The 21071-nt window shown below is 38.1% G+C and overlaps 1 protein-coding gene across 4 annotated transcripts in view; it reads left to right on the top strand.

Annotated features, from left to right (window-relative positions):
- Nucleotides 1–413: 413 nt before the first annotated feature.
- LOC145440917 (uncharacterized) overlaps nt 414–21071 on the top strand; it is a 44851-nt gene continuing 24193 nt past the window's right edge. For 3 of the 4 annotated variants that reach the window (XR_013915652.1, XM_080318689.1, XM_080318691.1), the window contains exons 1-17: nt 414–775; nt 1236–1402; nt 1876–2000; nt 2323–2429; nt 4081–4218; nt 6117–6277; nt 6998–7125; nt 10092–10212; nt 10291–10369; nt 11014–11061; nt 12114–12337; nt 12894–13109; nt 14117–14271; nt 14501–14530; nt 16656–16801; nt 17127–17657; nt 18632–18719. Coding sequence is in view for 3 of the 4 variants with exons in the window: in XM_080318689.1 (XP_080174815.1) it covers nt 576–775; nt 1236–1402; nt 1876–2000; nt 2323–2429; nt 4081–4218; nt 6117–6277; nt 6998–7125; nt 10092–10212; nt 10291–10369; nt 11014–11061; nt 12114–12337; nt 12894–13109; nt 14117–14271; nt 14501–14530; nt 16656–16801; nt 17127–17657; nt 18632–18719 (2664 nt within the window). In the remaining variant the exon portion in view is untranslated. The remainder of the gene's footprint in view (nt 776–1235; nt 1403–1875; nt 2001–2322; nt 2430–4080; nt 4219–6116; nt 6278–6997; nt 7126–10091; nt 10213–10290; nt 10370–11013; nt 11062–12113; nt 12338–12893; nt 13110–14116; nt 14272–14500; nt 14531–16655; nt 16802–17126; nt 17658–18631; nt 18720–21071) is intronic. The other variant, XM_080318690.1, reaches the window with a different exon arrangement.

Here is a 21071-nt window from a genome sequence, read left to right on the forward strand (position 1 = left end):
ATCATAAAGGCCAATTCAAGTTGTTTCGACACCGTCCTATCTTTTCATTGCATCGCAGTCTTGTGATGTTTTGAAATGATGAAAATAAAAACTGATTGACTGATTGAACAAACAATCTGCTCTATACTGCTTTCGGTGGTCGTTCGGGGCAAAATAACAAACTTCTGTTAGCAGGTTTGTTCGATTTGAATAGACTGATATATCGTTGACAGGCCTGGCAAGTCCTATACGCTGTTAGTGGTAGTTTGTGGCCGAATTTCGTGTCGTAAAGATATCAGTTAAATTATTCACTTGTTATTATGGAGTTAAATTGTTGATAGACGTTGCTGCTATCGGTACGGACACGGACGGCCAATCCGTAGATTAACGGTAATCAACAAAAAAAAACAAGCACCACTCACGAGATCATTTTATATTTTCGCATATTATCATGAAGTTGCTAAACTAGAAGGCCCTGGTACACCAAAAGAAAACCTGTTCAAGCATTGCAGCAGATAGATGCGTTGGTCATGAACGGATACCGCCGAATGATCTATACATCATACTCCAATCCGAAAGTTTAAAGGGGCTGAGGAATGAAGAAGATCTTCAGGAGAAAGAAGAAATCAGCTTCCGAAGGTGGCAGCATTGGAAGCGGATTATCTGGATCTGCGTATAATATATCGCCCAAAAAAGATTTGGGAAAGCTCCATCGTGCTGCTTATGAGGGGGATCTTAGTAAATTAAAGACAATCTTGAAAAGAGGAGATGTGAATCAGCTTGACAAAGAGAACAGGTAACGTTAATAGCTTTGACACATTCTGGGGTTTTAGTAGCCGTTGAATTCGGAAGAGCATTGAAATTTTTGGACAATCCAATGGCGTGAATGTTTCATAAGAGGATATATGGCACTTTTGAGTATGCTACCTGAGTGATTCGATTCTGAATTGAGTATCAAGTATTCAAGTGTTCAAATAGCCTATTAGGCCTACTGAAGGTATTACACTGCAACAGTATAAATGATGTAGAAAGTTCAGATAATAATGTACCTTTTATTCAACCACAAAGAATAGGCTATCATGCCAGTTCTACATCACATTAAAGATAATTTGGTGGTTTTCTGACCATGCCTATTTCTTTGCACTTGGTCACTCACAAGCTATGAGTTAATCACAACACATATTTTATTCCCGAATCATTGTGCCCAGTGCTATACTTGTAGCCGAACAATATGAATGTTATTTCCCTATTTTCAGGACGCCGTTACATCTGGCCTGTTCGAATGGAAAGTACGATGCCGTTAATATGCTTTGCGAGCACCCGAACGTCAACCTCAATCTCTGCGACAACGAACGCAAGTCGGCCTTGATGAAATGTGTTCAATGTGAACACTTGACTTGTTTCAAAATTCTATTAGAAAAAGGTAAACAGCATTACCTTGCACTTTGTTAATTTGTAAATTCCAATTCTAATCCATTTTCATAATAATATACGTATTGTGCCGGGAGATTTCATACTGAAGGGGTTGAGTCGCAGTCGTAAATGGCCATTTCATTTTGTACAGTACTGGGTAGGCTTTTGTGAAATGTGAAACCATAACTTCTTTACAGTTATAATATGTTAAGTATTATTGTGATAATTTGGCCATGAAAACATTGTCTGGTACATCGGTGGTCTTGGTAATGGTCTATTGTTACTGCATTTCTGTTTCCCTTGTTTATTTCTCATCCAGTACTTGTACAAACTACTGAATTTTCAAAATGTGCAACTAGAACCAGAACTACTCATTTTTCAAAATTCTCAACTAGAACTACTCTCTTTTCAAAACTCGCATCAGGAACAAGAACTAACGACCTACTCGTTGTGTTTTTGAATACATGATTTCTTGTATATCAGGTGCCGATGTATCCTTGTCGGATGAAAATGGGAACACAGCGCTACATATTGCAGCCAGTATTCCGAACAGCGATATATGCTACCTACTCCGGGATTACAATGCCGACCCGAAAGCTAAGAACAAGGTAAGCTTTTCAGCAATTGCGATAGTTTTTTTTCGGCTGACACTCTCCATGGGTAATTGGCTGCAATTGGTAGAGAATTCAAAACAACTTTGTATATCAACGATCGTATCACTAATTACGAAGTCACATGCATGAATATGAATATATTATTCAATTGTATACTGGACTTCTGTACCCTCAAAGAGTGTCTTCAAATAGGTTATTTATGATATGAGAATGATACTTGTTTACGTGTAACGTGTTGTCATCTATGCAGACTTGTCGGGACACACTTAGTACGCGGATTCCAGTCATTAATTTGCTTGATTTATTTTATCGAAAGGATGGTGCTACGCCCCTTCATGTTGCCGCGTCGCTCGGAAGTGATGAGATAGTGAAGTTGATGCTGTCTTCTGGCGTTAACATTGATGAAGTTGATGAAAATGAAAAGTAAGTTGTTGAAGAATTTGAGAAAACAATTTCTGATTTAATATGTCAAAAATTTTCTTCTCTTCTCTTCTACTGGTTGGAATTGAGCCAAATTTCGTGTGCAGCATTTTTTAAACCAACCTAATAATTTTATTAAATAGTCAGTAAAATTTGGAGAAAAAATATGTTATTTTTGAACAACCCTACTGTACATATCCTATAACTATGCATTTATTGGTTTTCTGACAATCCAGTTGGGGGGAAATTCTGATAACTGCCTCCTCGTCCTGATGTGGTCCGGATATCCACTAGACTAGTCCCCTCGTTACTTTATGTATCATGTAGCCTTGGATTGGGATGAAAAAGTGTTAGACCTCTCTGGCTCTCATCTTCTTCAATATAATCAAACACTTTCAATCCCCCCCCCCCAGACTTCTTAAAATGTAAATCACTGTTTGAAACACTCTGAAAATGATACAAATGTGACTGATAGACCTGAAATTTCATTCGAGATTCTTTGGTGATCCTCTTCGAGCTGAATTTGTTAGTTGATGTAATGCAGCAAATTTGGTGAATAGGTTTTGCAGAACCTTGTTGCACTGTTGGTATTAAATTTGATAGCTTGGGCTATGTTTTGATTTTAGTTATTAGTATCAATGTCAATAATCTCATAAACGGGGCTTGATTGAGTGCACTTATACATTGTAATAGTAAAGGCCCATTCATTAGCTCCAATCCATTACAAGCTGTCTGTAAAATATTCCAGTGAGGGCTTTGTGTAATCGAGTGCTACTTAAGGCCAAATGACATTCACGTCGTTTAAACTTACCACAAATCCGTTGTCTAAGGCCTTAAGAAATTGACCGTGTCCCATATCATTGATTTAGCACCAGTAATAAAATGCGGTGTGCAAATATAGTTAGTTTGGTAGCAGTTTTGGTATATCGCGTCTTTTTTATTTGACTTGTGAATCATAAAAGACTAGTATCTTCTAATTTTGTTTGCTTGCTGAATGTGTGTGAATCTTCGTTGGACTCATGGGGGATGGGGCTCTTCATGGAGTTCACCCTCATCAATTACATTTATAGGACATATTCATTCAAAAGTTATTGATCTGTAATTCTAATATTAGACTTCTCAAGCCTACTGCCGTAAAATTAAACTGAATTAGACTTTTGTATGCAATTAAATAATACTTTCTATACCGCCACCGTAAATGTAGCCTAATTTATGTTCACATGAATTTTGGGGTCATAGCAAATTTCAATGCCGCCCCTAAAGTGCCAATCCTGACTTTTCCTCTTAATTGGCGAACCCGTTCACTATGCTGCAATGTGTTAAGTGGGTTATTACTGAAATATCTGAGAAGATGGATGGAGATTTATTTCATCGACTAATGAGGCCAAAAACTATGTTCAAATATGCGTTATAAAGCGATGCTTTGTTGGTATTAAACTGGATTGAAAATTGAATTGATGTAATTATTTTTGTGTTAGTGATAGCACAGTCTAATGGGGTCTCTATATTCGTGCTGGATTATGATATTTTACGTTTTGCGTCCAGCATTATCCTCCTTCGAAATCACTAGGGGATACAGTACTTTCGAAATATTTGGTATCGGTACTGTTTATGTAACGTAAGATTGTGTACAACTTATTTTTCCGTCCTCCAGGACCGCGTTAATGATCGCTGCGCATAAAGGCCATCTGACCACTGTGAACTTGCTTCTTTCGAAAAACGCCAACGCGGTGTTGCGTGACGTGAATGGCTGGACCGCCGACGATTATGCTAGCATGGACGGTCACCACCCGTAAGTATAAATATGTAAATGTCTCCGATTCTTTTGTCTTGTTTGAATCCGTAGCTTTTAGGTAGGGCTGTAATGAATTGACTTGAGTCAATTTGTGTATTGACTCGACTTGTACTAGAGTCATTGGACATGAGTCGACTAAGTCATATGACCCAAGACTCGGATGGGCAAGACATTCATTTCATTGTAAATCGGAAGAATAGTTAAGTTACCACATTATTTGTGATTTGTAATAAGAGTGAGGAAATTGAACGCAATGACTCTGACTCTGACTCGAGTCTCAACACTGTGATAACCTCACAATTAGCACAATATGAATACCGTAAACCGGGGTAACTTTGGACAATTTTGAACAATTCCGTTTGGTATCTCGGAAATGCTGGGGTGTAGGGGAGGCAAGTTTTGTGTTTTTTAGGGGTCATGGAGCATAGATTAGAATTACCTAATCCAAAATCTTCATGGTCATAAATAAGTACCTTATTTTTGTAAATTATCCGTGTCCAAAGTTATCCCTGCATGTGGGGTAACTTTGGACAATGTAGTTTTTTGTATGATTTTACACTCAATTGTTTATGAAACCTCGTAAATGAGGCTTATTTGGTAAGAGTTGATGAGAGCAGTGGCTAAAACTGAAACAAAATAGTATATGTCTGGCCTATTGCATGATTTTTACCTAATCCCCCCCCCCAAAAAAAAAAAACAAATAGGTCATTTATGAAGGCTAATGGGCCCTAATTCATCTCTTATCTCAATTTTCCCTCATGCCTTCGCCAATTGGGACTTATAAAATAACGTATGGTGATAAGGGATATACACTTTCCCTTTCCTATTTCCTCTTTGATGGATATAGCCTATTTGTCGTAATTTATGATATCTCATATTCAGCAGGCGCATCTTTAGTAGTATGTGATAAGTTTTTGAAGTAGCTTACACCCGACTACAATCTCTCAGCTCATTGCCTACCCTTTTTTTCATATTCTGGCAAACTCTAATTTATTAACCTTCTCATTCCATTTTAAAAAGCCATCAGGCCGGTAATAAGGAATAGAGTTGACCATACACTTTGACACAGATGAAGCAGCCACTTTCTAGAGTTCTAAATATCACATTTTCCACTGTCAAAAGTTACCCCATTCTGATAAACTTTTACGGGGTAACTTTGGACATCACATTTTCTTGTATTGATCTAAGGGTGAGCCAACTGAGATTTTTGCCATGGATTAAGACTACTTAGAGGTATCTGCTGCCAAGTTTTGAATCTATGAATCACATGCTAACTATGTTTGATTGTAAGAAGTTTAACGGCCATAAATTTTGATGAAATTGACCCCCTCCATTAATTTATCAATGTTGGGTCAAGTTTATCTGGTAGTGAAATGAATCCACCTTTTATTGGGACTACCTGTGGTACTGTTGCCTCATGAAAAGAATTGGACACCCAGCGGCAACCCTTTTCCACCAATAACCATTCAAATCTTTTACTGCCTAGTGTCCAAAGTTACCCTTAAGTCCAAAGTTACCCCGGTTTACGGTAGGCCTAATACATTCTTACTGAAATGAAGCCAATTATTTTCGGCTGACACTCGTCGGCAGTAATCGTCAGCAACTAGCGGAGGATTGAAAAGAACATTGTACAATGAACAATCATATCACCTAATATTTGTATATTAACAACGGTATCTTACATTGGTGATACGATTGTTGATATACAAAGTTCTTTTCAATTCTCTACTCGTAGCAGACGATTTCCCCTAACGAGTGTCAGCTGAAAATATGTGGGCTCATTTCAATATGAATATAAGCCAACTATTCAATTGTATATTGAAGCTCAGTACCTCCAAGAAGCTCTTCAGTTTACGCCAGTTTTTCCCATTGTAATAAGCATCGTGTTTATTCAGCATTTCGCACATTATTATGGAGCACAACGCGAAGAAACGTCCGATATCCGGGCAATCTCATCGATCGACCCTGGCCAGAAACACACCGAAAACGACACCCCAACGGTTAGGGGTGAGGTCCGCTTCCGGCATCGGCAGCGTGACTCTGGGACTCAGCGACGGTACGTTCTGAGCGAAGTTGGAGAAGCAGAAAATTTTCAGCCTTTCCAAATTAAATTACAATCAGAATTATAGCTACACAGTGTTTTCCAAATTAGACTAGAATTAGAATTATAGCTACACCGTTTTTTTAAAAATTTAGAATATATTAGAATTATAGCTACACTGTTTTTTTTTCAAATTAGAATAGAACAAGAAGTATAACTGCACAGTGTTCTCTGAATTAGATAAGAATTAAGATTATAGCTACAGTTTTTTTTTTGAATTTAGAATATATTAGAATTACAGCTACACAGTTTTTTCTAGTTTAGATTAGATTAGAATTATAGCTACACTGTTTTTTTTTCAATTTAGAATAGAACAAGAAGTATAACAGCACAGTGTTCTCTGAATTAGATAAGAATTAAAATTATAGCTACACAGTTTTTTTTTCGAATTTAGAATATATTAGAATAATAGCTACACTGTTTTTTCCAAATTAGAATAGAACAAGAAGTATAACTGCACAGTGTTCTCAGAATTAGATGAGAATTGGAATCATAGCTACACAGTGTTTTCCAAATAAATTACGATTATCATTGTAGCCACACATTGTTTTCCAAGTTAGACTAGAATTAGAATTGTAACTACACAGTTTGTTTTTTCGAATTTGGGTTCAACTAGAATGACAGCTAGGCAATTTTGTAAATTGTGTTGTGACTGTTTCTGTTTGTATTTCGCAGATGATTCCGAGAGCGAAGACACAACTAGTGTGAGTAAAGCCGTCGAAAGTAAAGGGAAATACGATGATGATTCGTGGGCTTCTTCAACCAGTTCTGAAGACGAGGAGCCGAAATATTCAGTGGTAAAGGTGAGCGCTGTGTTGTCTTCCGAAGCAGGGTACCCCGTGGTTAGGGGATCGTGTTAGTCTGCGTGATAATGTTGAATTCGTCAAATCTACTTCGATTCTTAAGTTGTTGTTTGCTGTGAGTTCACTATGAACGTGCGAGCCTCCCGGCATACTTGGCATTCATTGGATTCGTAAGTGTTGATATAGCAATCCGCCGGGTATTGTTGTATGGTCTTGTGTATACATATTTAATAGTAGCACTCTCTGGTAACCTGATTCAGATGCTTTTAAGGTGTTTCGATTCCAAATACATCACCATATTTTTGCTGATACTAATGAGAAATGAAATATGATACTGTTTACCTACTGGTAATATTATACGTGTAGTAAGGTGTGATGGACCGCGGGTTCAGGCGCTTTGATATCCATGTCATTGCGTTATTGTGCCGTGTTATTCTTGAGGTTCCGGTGCCTTTGTGAATTAGATCTTGTCCTGCCTATTACATTTATGGAACGAGTGTGGTCTTGTTTTACACCGAATGATCCGATTAACGATGTCCTCGCGTCTTCAGATGCTGCAGCTTTCTTATTCGGAAAGATATTGGTGCTGCCGTGTGTTTATTCGGCCAAAGACATTGCGTTTTTGAGTATTAGAAACCGGATAACCAGCACTGCAAAACAAGATTCATAAATATAATTAGGGCTGTTCAAAAATCACTTAATAACAAACCTCAAGAACTCTGCAGGCCTACAACAAATTCGACTCAATTCCAATCTGTGCAAGCATTTCTATTAAAGGAGAATGTTTTAGAATTATTTAATAAAAATAACAGTTTTTCAAGATTTACTGGCCACCCCATGAACCTATAAAAATAAAAATAGGTATAAAAATGTACAAAAAATTGGGCCTAATTCCAACAAGTCGGAGCAAAGTTATGCAGCAGAAAATTTTGGAATTGAAAAAATATTATTTATCATGTCTAATTCTGTAATAAATTATGAAATATTTTCCCAATACTATTTGTTTCATCTCCAGAATTTTCTACTCCAACACTTGCCCTTTTACGGGTTGGAATTCAGCAAAATTTGATGCCGATATGCATCGTATTTCTAGACGACCTAATAATTTTACGCCAGGGCAACCTGTAAAATTTGAAAAATTGCCATTTTTATCTAATAAATACACCCAATCTTCTCTGATATCCATGTTTCTACAGATTGGAATTGAGCCAAAGTTAATGTGCAGCGTTTTTTATCCAAACCAACAATTTCATCAACTTTCAATTTTCCCTATTACATTTTTTAACAACCCTAATATAGCCTACATGTAGCTTACACATTGTACAGTCAGATGGTCCTTATTTCCATGCACATTATTTACAAGTGTAGACCTGCTAACACAGACACAACGCCTTATACGCATAGGCTACCCACTAAGGACAATATTCCGTGTATAGGTAAATAACACATCCGCCCCACAACGCAGTGATTACTTTTTGTGGCAAAATGTCTGATCTGCTGCAACATACAGATTCTACCATCATATTATTCACATGCGTATTCCAAAGAATAAATTCTTTCGGGATATCTCACCTTTGTTCAATACCAAGTGCTCAAAAGTTGGCGGTAAGTTACCCAAGACATGAGTCTGCGTTGAATCAGACATGAGACAGGAATTTATGACGAAGTAAGCTATCAGCGAGTCTCTGTCTAAAAACGCTATTCTCGTGTTATCGTCTGAAGTATCTGTTCAAAACGCTGGGTTTTCATTGAAAAAATGTCGAGTGGTAATTGTAGTTGATTCAGTAGCGTCTTGCCATGTTCAATTTAGCCGGAAGGGATTTAAAGCACTTGACCCCGGCACTGTTTGAACAATGGACTCCTACAGGGCATTAGTTATGCGGTAGGAATTTGAGGCAAAGGTTGCTTGCTGTGTAGCATACTTTTGTTTCCAACTACATATTCTAATCTTAAGAGGCGTGAACATGAAAAGTGTACATATTCCGCGATTAATTGCAAGACACGAAACCTTCGGCTGATACATATAGCTGTAACAAAGCTTTTTATTTTTATTTGTCAAGCTTCTTTCTGCCAATGCTATTTGCAGTAGTTCGTGCAGCGACCTGAGCAGTAGGGGTGTTCAAAAATGACTTTGTCTTAAATTTTGCTGGTTACTTGATAAAATTGTTAGGTTACCTAATTGAAGCCTGCACACCAAATTTGGTTCAATTCCAACCAGTAGCCGCGTTGCTACAGGAGATGAAAGTTTTTTATTTAATATATAAAAAATGAATTAAAAAAATTCAAAATTTTCTGTTCACCAAATTTGGTTCAATTCCAGCCACCGGAAGCGGAGTTATTGCCGTTGAAAAATTTTGGATTTCAATAAAATAGTATTTACGGTGACCAATTCTTTAATTATTTATTATAGTTGTGCCCACCGTAAATACTATTTTATTCAAATCCAAATTTTTCGACATCAATAACTCCGCTTCCGCTGGTTGGAATTGGGCCAAATTTGGTGAGCATCGTTTCTGTAGACAACCAAACAATTTCATGGGGTGAACAGAAAATTTTGAACTTTTGTTCATTCACTTTTATATAATGAATAAAAAACTGTAACAATGTAACAATGCGGCTACTGGTTGGAATTGAACCTAATTTGATGTGCAGGCTTCAATTAGGTAACCTAACAATTTTATCAAGTAGCCAGTAGAATTTGAGTCAAAAAGTCATTTTTGAATACCCCTACTGAGCATAGATGAGAGATAAATTAAATTAGATATGTATTACATGCATTTCGTTCCAATTAGTCAAATTACACTGGAATTATCTAGTTTCCAAGTCTGTCCTGAACTGGCGATGTTCCAGTGCGTCAATTCATATTCTCGTAAACTACTTTTTTTGTAAAATGTGCCAGCCTACACTATACTATCGCTTGATGCTTTCATTTCACATCCACGAATCTTCCATTTTTATTCCCGTAGAAGAAGACCGATGCCGAAAAGCCAAAAATCAACGTGCTGGAAGCCATGAAATACAGAAAACCGAGTTCAGAGTCCAACCCAGTGTCGTCGACACCATCTAACCTTTTTCTAACTACGAGCGGTGAGTCCGTTTCCTGTCAACATACTGCTTTCAATTGCGCTTTCCACAGTTCAATGTTTCATGTTGTTTTGTCTGCAGCTCGGCAAGAAATGGAGCAAAAAATGGACGACCAAGTGAACGATGGCGACGATTTTGAAGATAAAGAGTTACGCTCAAGGTAGCGGTGAATGCTGTCATTCAGAATTCGCTTTTAAGTAGTAATATTGATCCAGGCTTTCCATTGATTTCGTAATGAGCTTAACAGCACGATATTCTCATGTACTTTGAGTGTATTGGAGCCAGTTTTGTATACAGTTTTCGTGCAGATACGTTTTGTTGTATTTTAGTGTTGTATTTTAGTGTTGAATCTCATGTGTTGTATAATTTTAGTGTTGAATCTCATGGTTTATAGCCGAAATTTATAACAGTAGCCAGATGTATGATGGTGTATCTTAGTCTGTTGGGATGTGTGACAAGACGGCATCATAAATTTACCGTCAGTGGTGTGCAATTTTTTTTCCCTGTCTTACATACTTGAAAGAAACTCTGGATTAACAGTGTTAGCAATAATTTATTTTGACTAGGGTTGCATTTGAACCAAAAATCAATTTCAAACAAACCTGTTTTAAAACATGGTGTACAATAATGTCATTGACCATTGAAGATAAGACTTCCAACCACTGTCATAAACAGACCAAAAATATCTTCGACCAGTTCCATTTTCATTGTGACGTAACAGTCGTAGCTCCAAAAACGAAATCAAATCTCTAAAAAACATCATCCCTGTCGAAATTCAGCCTGTAAAGCTTGTTGGTTCTACAGCTGTGAACCTGTCAACGAAGAAAATTCGCCTGACCGCTCGAAGAAAAGGTAACTCATTTCCGATAGTGCCAGTGTCCTAGTAGAAAGTAATTTTGGATATGTTGATATGGACATTATGAGTGAAATTGTGATGTCAACTGAGCAAAATAACCCCTGTACCAGTGTACCACGGCAACTGAATTTATTTTCAAAAATTTCATCTGCGAAGTGTAATTAATCAATTTACCATACGTTCTCCTTTTTCAAGAAACGAAAATGTCCTCCGAGGACGCCCAAGTTCCCTCCTTTTTGGCCATTTGTCCTCCTTTATAGCGTTGACAGCCAGGCGATTGTACACGGGCGCCCAAAAATGCCATAAATGACGTGAAATCTGTAATTCAACGGCAGTGATGACAAGGTTGGCTAAAAAAAGGTCAACGGCAACCGATTTTACGTGGAAGCAGGTCATTTTTTAGTCAACCAAATACTTTATTCCGTATATTGTATCCTCTTTTTCGGTTCTCAAAATATGGCAACCCTAGTTTACGTTGATCGAGAGAAGTGGTCTTATCTGATCTGCTAAAAGTATGTGGTTTCGACATATCTTTGAAATCGTTCTGCTACTAGGGTAGGGTACAGATTTTTATGTTACTTCTAGCCGTACTTGATTACCAACGATCAGGGTTGTAATGACTCAAGTCATGACTGGACTCGAGTCACGATTTTTCGATGGCTCGAACCAAGTCATATGACTCGAGACTAGGACGGCTGAGACAGAAATTTCATTGTAACTCTGAAGAATAGTAACATGATTGGTATTTCGTCTATCAGTCCTGATGCTTGGAAGATTGGGCCAGAAACTTTTAAGACCGAGGAAAATTAGTATATTATGAATGCGAGCCATTCTCTATCACTCGAGCAGAGTTGAGAGAAGTGGGTTGAACACGGGATTGAACTCAAAACTGAAAAGTGAACACAATGACTTGGACTCGGACTTGACTTGTGGTGAATTGAAAATGACTCGAGTCAAAACTAGAAAAGTGTGATTGACTTGTGACTCGAAACCTTGTTACTTGGTTACACACCTGCTGACAATGGCAACTTTCACCTTCGATCTACAGATACGACAGTAAATCGTCAAAAGGGTTACCGGTATCCCCCAGCAAACCCCCGTTACCCGCGCAGCGCTCCCCGAGACCGGCCAAAGATCCTGAAAAAAGTGAAGGCCAGTCGATGAAGCCGGCCGGCAAAGATGACGATTCTCCATGGGATTCTCCGGAAGATGAGGAAGAAGTTCCGGACGGGGCAAAAAATCTCCAAGTTCCGAAGCCTGCACTGCGATTAAGTATGATTTACATAAGAATTTTATGGGAGGCAGTAGCCAAAATCAGGGACGTATACAATGGCGTCGAATTGATGTTCACTTTTTTTCTGGATTCCGGGAATTCGCTGATTATATAGTCATGTTGCCTGAAAAACCGTTGTACACCAAATGTGGCTCGATTCCAACTGGTTGGAGTTTGAATTTATTACAAAAACATTGAAATAGATATCAAATTTTACTGTCAACCGCCATAAAATTGTTAAGTTGTCTAAAAAAACGATGCTTACCAATTTTTGCTCACTTCCAACCAGTTGAAGCGAAATTATTGCAGATGAAATTTTTTCAATCGCGATAATAGCCTTGACGATGGGTAATCCCAGTATTACTAATGAAAAACTCAAAAAAACTTTGCTTCTACCGGTTGGAATTGCACCAAATTTGGCTCGATTTCAACTGGTAGATGTGAAGCCACAGGAGTTTGAAACTTTTGAATTTAATATAAGAAATTTTTTCAAAGTTTGCTGCTCTCCCCATGAAATTGTGCGAAAACTAAAAACATGCGTGCATTCGTGTTCAGGTCCACTGAAGAAACAGACGTCAGAGGAGATTACTTCGAAAAATAAAAATTTCGAAGATGCGTCTTCGAGCGATTCCGATGTTTCCGAACGAGGCAAGGGCGTTACCGCCGTGAAATCAAAAGCCGTCTCCCCGGAACCGTTAAAAGCTGCGGACAACGAGGAATTCGACTCGTGGGACGATAGCTATTCTGAAAAAACGCCGCCGCCAAAGAAAGGTATGTTGGCAAATATGTATGGTAGGCTATTGGTTAAGCGGCCGGCTCGTTGATCGGTAGGTCTTGGGTTCGATCCCTGGCCGGGTCAGACCAAGAACCTGATTAGTAGGGTGATTTTAACCTAAGAATCTGAAGATTTTGACCTAAGAAAAAATCAAAATTTTGACATTTTTTGACCTTGAAAAACTTGAAACGACAGATACTTTCCTACATTCTCGGGTAGAAAGTGTATGTCCTTACTAAGTAGCATGCCAAGTATGGAGAAAGAGCGTTCAACAGCAACAGATGTTGGCTGACAACACTGAAGTTGTGCGTACACTGCTGGTGACACACGGTGTTACTTCATTCTGACAACGTTATCTACATCACAATTTTTCATCATGCTTTTCTTGATATAAGAACCATGCAATGCCAATGCAGTCTGGTTTCAGTTTGGAATCTTAGGATATTGCGGTATGTTGACCATAACATCATGTCAACCTATTTGTTTCATTTCACCATTTATAATTCACTATGAGTAGACAATGGGCCGTCGACAACGATAGGCCTATAAAGTAGGCCACAAGGTGTAAAATGTCAAATGATAAGTTCACTGACAGTGCAAACGTCTGCGATACATACGAAATGCAGGTTGCAAAAATCTTGACTTTGTAAACAATTTTGACAATTTTTTGATCTAACGCTGCAATTTTGACAAAAATTTGACTTATTTCGACAAAAATAATCGCCCTTCTGATTAATAAAACTAGCATGCATGACTTCCCCGCTTGTCGCTCAGCATTACCGGGATAGCATGGAAAGAAAGAAAGAGAGAAAGCCTTCAAATGCTTTATCTGTAGCTTCCTTGTTCTGCAGAGTATGCACATCACGCACTTATGGTATGTATATCATCACGAGTCGGTGTATATGCCACAAAAACATCGAGGAATAATATATTAAACGTCCTATTTTGAAACTACTGTATTTGCCATACGCAACGGTCTAAGCTTGCTTCCTTTTTGTAACAGCGATTCCCTTCAACCTTCTCGCCAAATCTGCCGAGTTGAAATTCGATGACGAATCGGAATCAGATCGCGAGCAAGTAAAAGAGACTGCGACCGTAACTGCGCCGAAAAAGTTTGCGGCAAAAGATGACGGAGACTCGGACTCTTGGAACTCCGACGTAAGAACTACGGCACTAAATGCAGGGAGAATAGTTTTACAGAGGCACTGCTTTGTGAATATGATGCGATCTCAAATTACAGTTGGATGTATGAAGATATTTTCGGTAGAGACTATTTTTTCCTCGATACACCTAATCCAATTCGTGAATTTTCACCGTAAAAATAATATAGCGCAAACTGGAAAACCGCTTCCAGCAAAATAACAGGCATCACTTATTTATTTTGCAGAAAGTCAAGAGTGCGAAAGAATTACCAAAAGTAAGTAGTCAACTTTTTTTCGGATAATTTTTTACTAGCATTTTATTTTTTATAGGCAATGATTGAAGCTTACATTGTCCAATTGATTGTAAGACACTCTATTGCTTAACGAGATTCGGTTATATACATAATGACTTATCAGACTTCGCCACGTGGACCAGGCTTTTTGCAAGTTACCTTTCTGAATAGAGGAATTTACTTAAACTTTGTGGTCGAAACCAACTGATCAAATGTGTTTCAGGGGACACAACTGTAACATTTGAAAAAGCATTAAAATTTTCAAGTTATTTTTTGGGGCTGGAAATATTAACAAGTTACCTCTGCTTTGACATCATGGCCTTATTTCACCAAAAAAAAACAAGAAAAAAATTGTAAAATTTCGATTTCACTCAGCATACTGTCATTATTTTCTTTTATTGCGAAAATGTTCTACAGCGTTTTTCTCCATTGTAAAATTTCGTTATATCGCTTCATCAGAAACCAAAAATTTGTGCGAAATTTTTTGCCATAAATGTCTCACTCGTGGTTTTTTGAAAAGCCAACATCCAGATCTACGTTTTTCTAATTTCTGTTTGGCCTAGGTATAACATGGTTTGAGTTAGAGAACATCACAGCAAACATTTGAAAAAACAATTAATTTTGAAATTTTAGCAACACGCGGGACTGTCCTATTACTTCCTAAAACAGGCATTAGATCAGAAAAGGAGCACTACCGTATTTCTCTTGTCAAACCAAATTCTGTGGGTTAGAACTACAGTTTGTGATATTGAATAGTATATCCATATTGAAATAAACCCGAATATTTTCGGCTGACACTCGTCAGGGGTAATCGTCAGCAACTAGTAGAGAATTGGAAAGAACATTGTATATCAACAATCTTATCACAAAAGATGACGCCACCAGCATGAAATTTCTAATAATCGGGGCAAAGAGAGAGCTTATGCTTAATGTACTATGCTTAGAATCCTTAGATGGTATACGAACTCCTTCTGCAGGCACACACTTGGTGTGCGTATTTTTATAATAGTGTTCTCCAAGGCATACAAATGAAAGTTTGAACGGCCTCTCCCGACATCGCAACTCCTTTTGTTGACAGAGTTTGAACAGTCAACAGAGCCAAACGAACGAACAACCAAAGATGTTTATATCCATCTACCTTGGACTGGTCCTATTTCCGCCCGTTTTGAAAAGCAGTTGATTTCTGCGGTCAGTAAGCGGTACGACACAGTCAAAACCGATGTGATTTTAACAACTACACAACGGCTCCTTTCAACAAGCAAAGACGTGCTCCCTGCACTTCAACAAAGTAATGTAGTGTACGAATATAAGTGCCACTGTGATTGTGGCTACGTGGGAAGAACGTCAAAGCGTCTGCAGGAACGCATAAACCAGCAAGTCCCCAGATTTATCAGAACACGTGCATCACGCTCGGTGAGAAGCTCACCCTTAACTCATCCGCTTATTCTGCCATCGGCAAACATCTATTAGATAATCCGATTAGTGCGAATAATTATCGAGACGGCAGATTTCGCGTCATTGGGAGGAGCCGTTTACACTTCCATTTGTGTGCCTTGGAGTCGACTTTTATCAAAATACACCAACCCAAACTCTGTCAACAAAAGGAGTTCGTGTACCACCTAAAAATAGTACGTTGAACGCTCTCTCATTTGAAATTTCATGCTGGTGAAGTCATATTTTGTGATACGATTGTTGATATACAATGTTCTTTCCAATTCTCTACTAGTTGCTGACGATTACCCCTGACGAGTGTCAGCCGAAAATATTCGGGTTTATTTCAATATGAATATACTATTCAATTGTATATTGAAGTTCTGTACCTCCAAGAAGCTCTTCAAATCTGTGATATCTTGTTTATAGCATAGCGACACCTAGCAGCTGTGAAAATGTCATGCGGATGGGGGTTGCCCTTGGCGAGATAGCGATGTTAAGTGGATAGTCCCCTTGATAGACCCCGTCATATATCAAAATTCGAGACAATGACGCCCATATTTCCTATTTTGGTCGAAGTAGCCTGTATTTTCTGCCCTCATCAAAATGTGACATATTTCAACTAGAACTTGTAACTCGGGGAAAATTCAAGCTATATCTATTCTTTTATCTTTAGATGTCGCCAGGCAGCAAGCTACCGCCGTTGAAAACCTCGAGTCCAAGTAATAAGACAGGCCTTGGAATCACGTACGGGCAGCTAAGTGGCAGTGACTCGTTTGACAGCGACATCGAGTCTGAGAGTTCGTGGGAGCTTGAAAATAAGTACGTTGACCAGCTCATCGAATTTAACAATTTTCAGACATTTCACCGTGAACTAGAACTGGAACTACTCGCTTCTCAAAATGCTCAATTAGAACTAAAACTGGAACTGCTGGATTTTCGAAATCCGCAACTAGAACTAAAACTAGTGATTTTTCAAGATGCGCAACTTTGAACAAGAACTAGAACTACTCGCTTCTCAAATGCACAATTAGAACTGGAACTGCTGGATTTTCAAAATCCGCAACTAGAACTACATGATATTGGGAATCCGCAACTAGAACTAGAACTACTCGAGAAGAAAAAACATCAATGTTGTTGCTTTCAGGAGAAAGTCGTCTTCCAAGAAAGCGGATGAAGCAGAACGAAAGAAGTCGGAGGAGCTCAGGATACAGAAAGAGAAGGAAGCCGAGGAGGACAGAGAAAATCTGAGAAAAGAAGAAGAAAAACGAAAAAGAGAGACCGAAGATAGAATCAGAGAGGAAAAGAGACAGGAGGAACTCAAACAAAAGCAACTGGAAGAGGATAAAAAGAGGGAAGAAGATGATAAAAGGAGAAAGGAAGAGGAGGAAAGGAAGCTGGAAGAGAAGAGAGAGCGAGAAGAGCGGCAGAAAAAACTGGCAGAGGAAGCCCGCTTGCAAGTGGAGAGAAAATTGGAGGAGCAGAAGAGGCGGGAGGAAGAGGAAGAGAGACAGAGGCTTGAGATGGAGATGCTGGAGAAAGTGAATCGGGAAAACGCGGAATTGGAAAGGATCAACGCCGAGCTGAAGAGGAAGGCTTGGGAGGAGGAGAGGAAACAGTCTGTCGGGATGATGAAATCCGGGGCGTTGAACGAGTCTTTGAAAGCGGCCCTGCAACAGTAAGTGCGAGTTATTGAAATGTTTGTTTGTTAGTTGCGTTTTTTTCTTCTTTGGAAGCGCTCTCTCCTATTCCTTCTCTTTACTGTGATGCGAAGGCAGTTTGAAAACAGATGGAATCCTTCAATACCAAACATGATTTTAATGTTTGTGCACTGAAAGCAGCTTTGAAATTATTATGTTTTCAATATGGAGTTGTATTTTTTCCGCGTTTTTGACATGCAGTTCTGACGGTCGCTATTTGTAACCCGAACCATATTTAGGCTGTAGTAGAAGGGGGCTTCATTTGTTTGTGTAAGTTTTTGAAAGTAGTTTGAATTTATGGGGTGTGGTTCAGACTCATGAGATAAGTCATTACACGTTATTGACATCGCATCCACTGCATCAGTGTACGATTTTACTGAAAAAATCAGTAATTTGCTTGCAACTTTTTTCTGTACATTTGTAAGACAAAGTTCTACGGTAATAAGATAGAAACATGTTTCTTCGGCAGCTTTTAAGCTCAAAACTAGCTTTCTAGCGTGGGCGGTCCTCAAGATATGGCCGAAATTAGCCATTTTCGGCGGGTCCTGTGAAATTGCACGGCCGCTAGAGGGTGCAGGAACCTGAAATTATGATGAAACTGTGTTGTATGGGTTTTTTTGACGTGATATGATTGATGACACATACAAATAATAGAATTTTAGAAAATACATTCAGCTACCGCGGGTACTATTTCGCGCATTCCTCATGACAATTTCACTCAAAAATGTTATGAAAACTTACCCAAAAACTAGTTTCTACTTCACAAAATCCAAAGTATAAAAAAATTGGTTTTGCAGAATGTAGAAGTCGGAACAGTCTAAAAAAAATCATTTGCGTCTGCATTAAAAGTATGCGAAACCCTGCGGCTTGTACCGATGCAAATCTTTCTGAAATATGACCTCGCTTGGCTTTGTGTATTTTTGTGAAAGTTCTCTTTTCCTACCAAATCCAGAGCTTCTGAAATTCCGAGCACCGAAAGCGAGTCCAGCGAGGACGAAAAGAAGAATAAAGAAAAACCGATTCAACTGGGTGCCGGAGAGGTCAGTGTTGTTACTTAGTGACTATTGTGATGCTACAAATGAAAGCACTTTTATCTGAATCAAGTGTTAATTCCAATGATTTGGGTTAAGTAGTGAGATATTTTTTCCATATACTGAAATTATTCGCTGCTTGCTACTAAGAGTAAAATTATCAAACAGAGTTATAGTTTCGATACTCTTCTCATACTATTGTGACGTCATCATAAGTGTTACTCGAATCTCTCAGTCACTCACTCTGCTGTTGTTATGATAGCTTAGGGGTGAGGGGGCACATGATCATGCCACATTTCAGCGTGGGGGTAAAGTCTAAGGTTGAGTCGTGGGTAAGCATTGCTTTTTATAGTGGGGTTAGTTTTTAGGTTATAAATACATATGCTCAAATGTCGAGCAATCACTTGGTTTGAAATGCGTGCTCGCTGAGCTGTACAAAAATGCCTATTTTTTCAAATTTTACTGGCTCGTTGACAAAATTGTCAGGTTGTCTAAAAAAATGTGCAACAAATTTGGCTCCATATGTGCCCGTAGAAGGGAAGTTGTTGGAGTAGGAATTTTGGATTTGAAAAAATAATATTTACGGCGGGAAATATTTATGTAATTAATTATAGTATCACTCACTGCAAATAAAACTTTCAATTTCATGGGGTAGCCGGTGAAACTTGAAAAAAGTTTACATTTTTATAATAGATCTAAAAATTTCTACCCTTGTAGCTTTGCTTCTGCAGGTGCTTATTGAGTCTTCTTTTGCGAACCTAACAATTTTATCAACAATCCAGTAAAATTTGGAAAAAAAAAACACTTTTAAACAGCCCTAGCACACGTGCAATGTTTTTTACACGATTTTTCAAGATGTGTTATTCTCAAATACTTTTGTGCATTCGATATAACTTGGTGACAAATTGCGTGTTGGTGTGATTAGCACGTACATATTCATAACATGCGAGCTTTGCGAACTTGACGTAACATTACATTTTAAGTGCCGTGTCCGTAATGGTAATGAATTTGAGAGCATTCCCCGTGAAACAAATTACGGGCTTAACGTGCCATTGATATGTCGTTCAGCTCGGTGAGCTTAGCCATTTTGACGTTGATTGGCCTATTCAAGAGGCAGCTGGTGCAAAATATATCGATTATCATAAGTCCAAGTGGCAATGACGGCCTGTTGAGTGGTCAATATAGCCAATGCATTCCTGAGCCTTGTAATTCTATCATTTATTGGCTCGCCGTGTGTACAGCAAGGGGCACAGTTATACAACTAGAAGATTTTCAGATTTTGCAAATTATATTATAATTAGAATTGCAGCTACAGTTTCTTTTTCAAGTTAGACTATAATTAGAATCATTGCAACTCATTTTTTGTCAAATTAGATTAGAATTAGAATTGCAGTTACTTAGTTTTTCCAGATTTCAGTTCATATCAAACCAAAGTTTATTCTTATAAGTATGACGTGGAAATGGCAAATGTTTGTGTAGCAAGCTCGGCTCGTTTTGCACTATACAGCTCTCCTGTAGCATTTTCAGAACAAAATTTGATTAGAATTAGAGCAAAGAAACATTTCACAAATTAGATTAGAATTACATTTCTGACATTTTGCTCAAACTAGTGTAATTGCACGATTAGAATTATGTAGTCGTCCAAGTCAGCGAAGGGGGTGAATATATTGAAAGGTTTTGGTAGGGTTTCGCTTGTAATGATACGCTGGTAGTTGAAAAGTTGCTACATTTTGTTAGAATTTGGGCATGATATAGGTTACTTTGTTGTATATTTTACAATGTTATGTTGTTTTAATTGAAATTGCCAGACCCTATAATTCAGAAATCGTTTTGACAGTGAGCAATGAGAATATGATCACTATTCAGTGTGTGCGCATATTTTATTATTCGTAAAAGTTAGTTACAATTACAGTAGGATAGTGTATGCCTCTCTGGCTTAGTATTAGTAACCCGGTATGCAAGAGTAGGTCTCAAAGTTAAACGACCAGAAAATTTTCAGCTTTTTTTTCAAATTAGATTAGAATTATGGCTACACAGTATATTCTGAATTAAATTACAATTAGTGAGTTTGAAAATACTTGGAAATTAAATTTTAAGAAAAACAACAAATTCCATTCCTATCAATCAAAATTTTCGGTAAAACCAGAAATCAGATTAGAATTTAAATGAGAACTTAGAAATATTTCACGAATTAGATCAGAATTAGATAACCGGCATTTTGAGCCGATTAGTCATATCAGACAGTTATAATTGTAACAAATTGTAATTATTAATGGAAGAACCTGCCACCGTGAACACTATTTTTTTCTCATCGAAATTTTTCACATCGTTTTTTATAGCCTACAATGTAACAATTTCATG

The sequence above is a fragment of the Botryllus schlosseri genome, chromosome 6 (genome assembly GCF_051294905.1).
Source record: "Botryllus schlosseri isolate E-star chromosome 6, Bs_hap1, whole genome shotgun sequence".
NCBI lineage: Eukaryota > Metazoa > Chordata > Ascidiacea > Stolidobranchia > Styelidae > Botryllus > Botryllus schlosseri.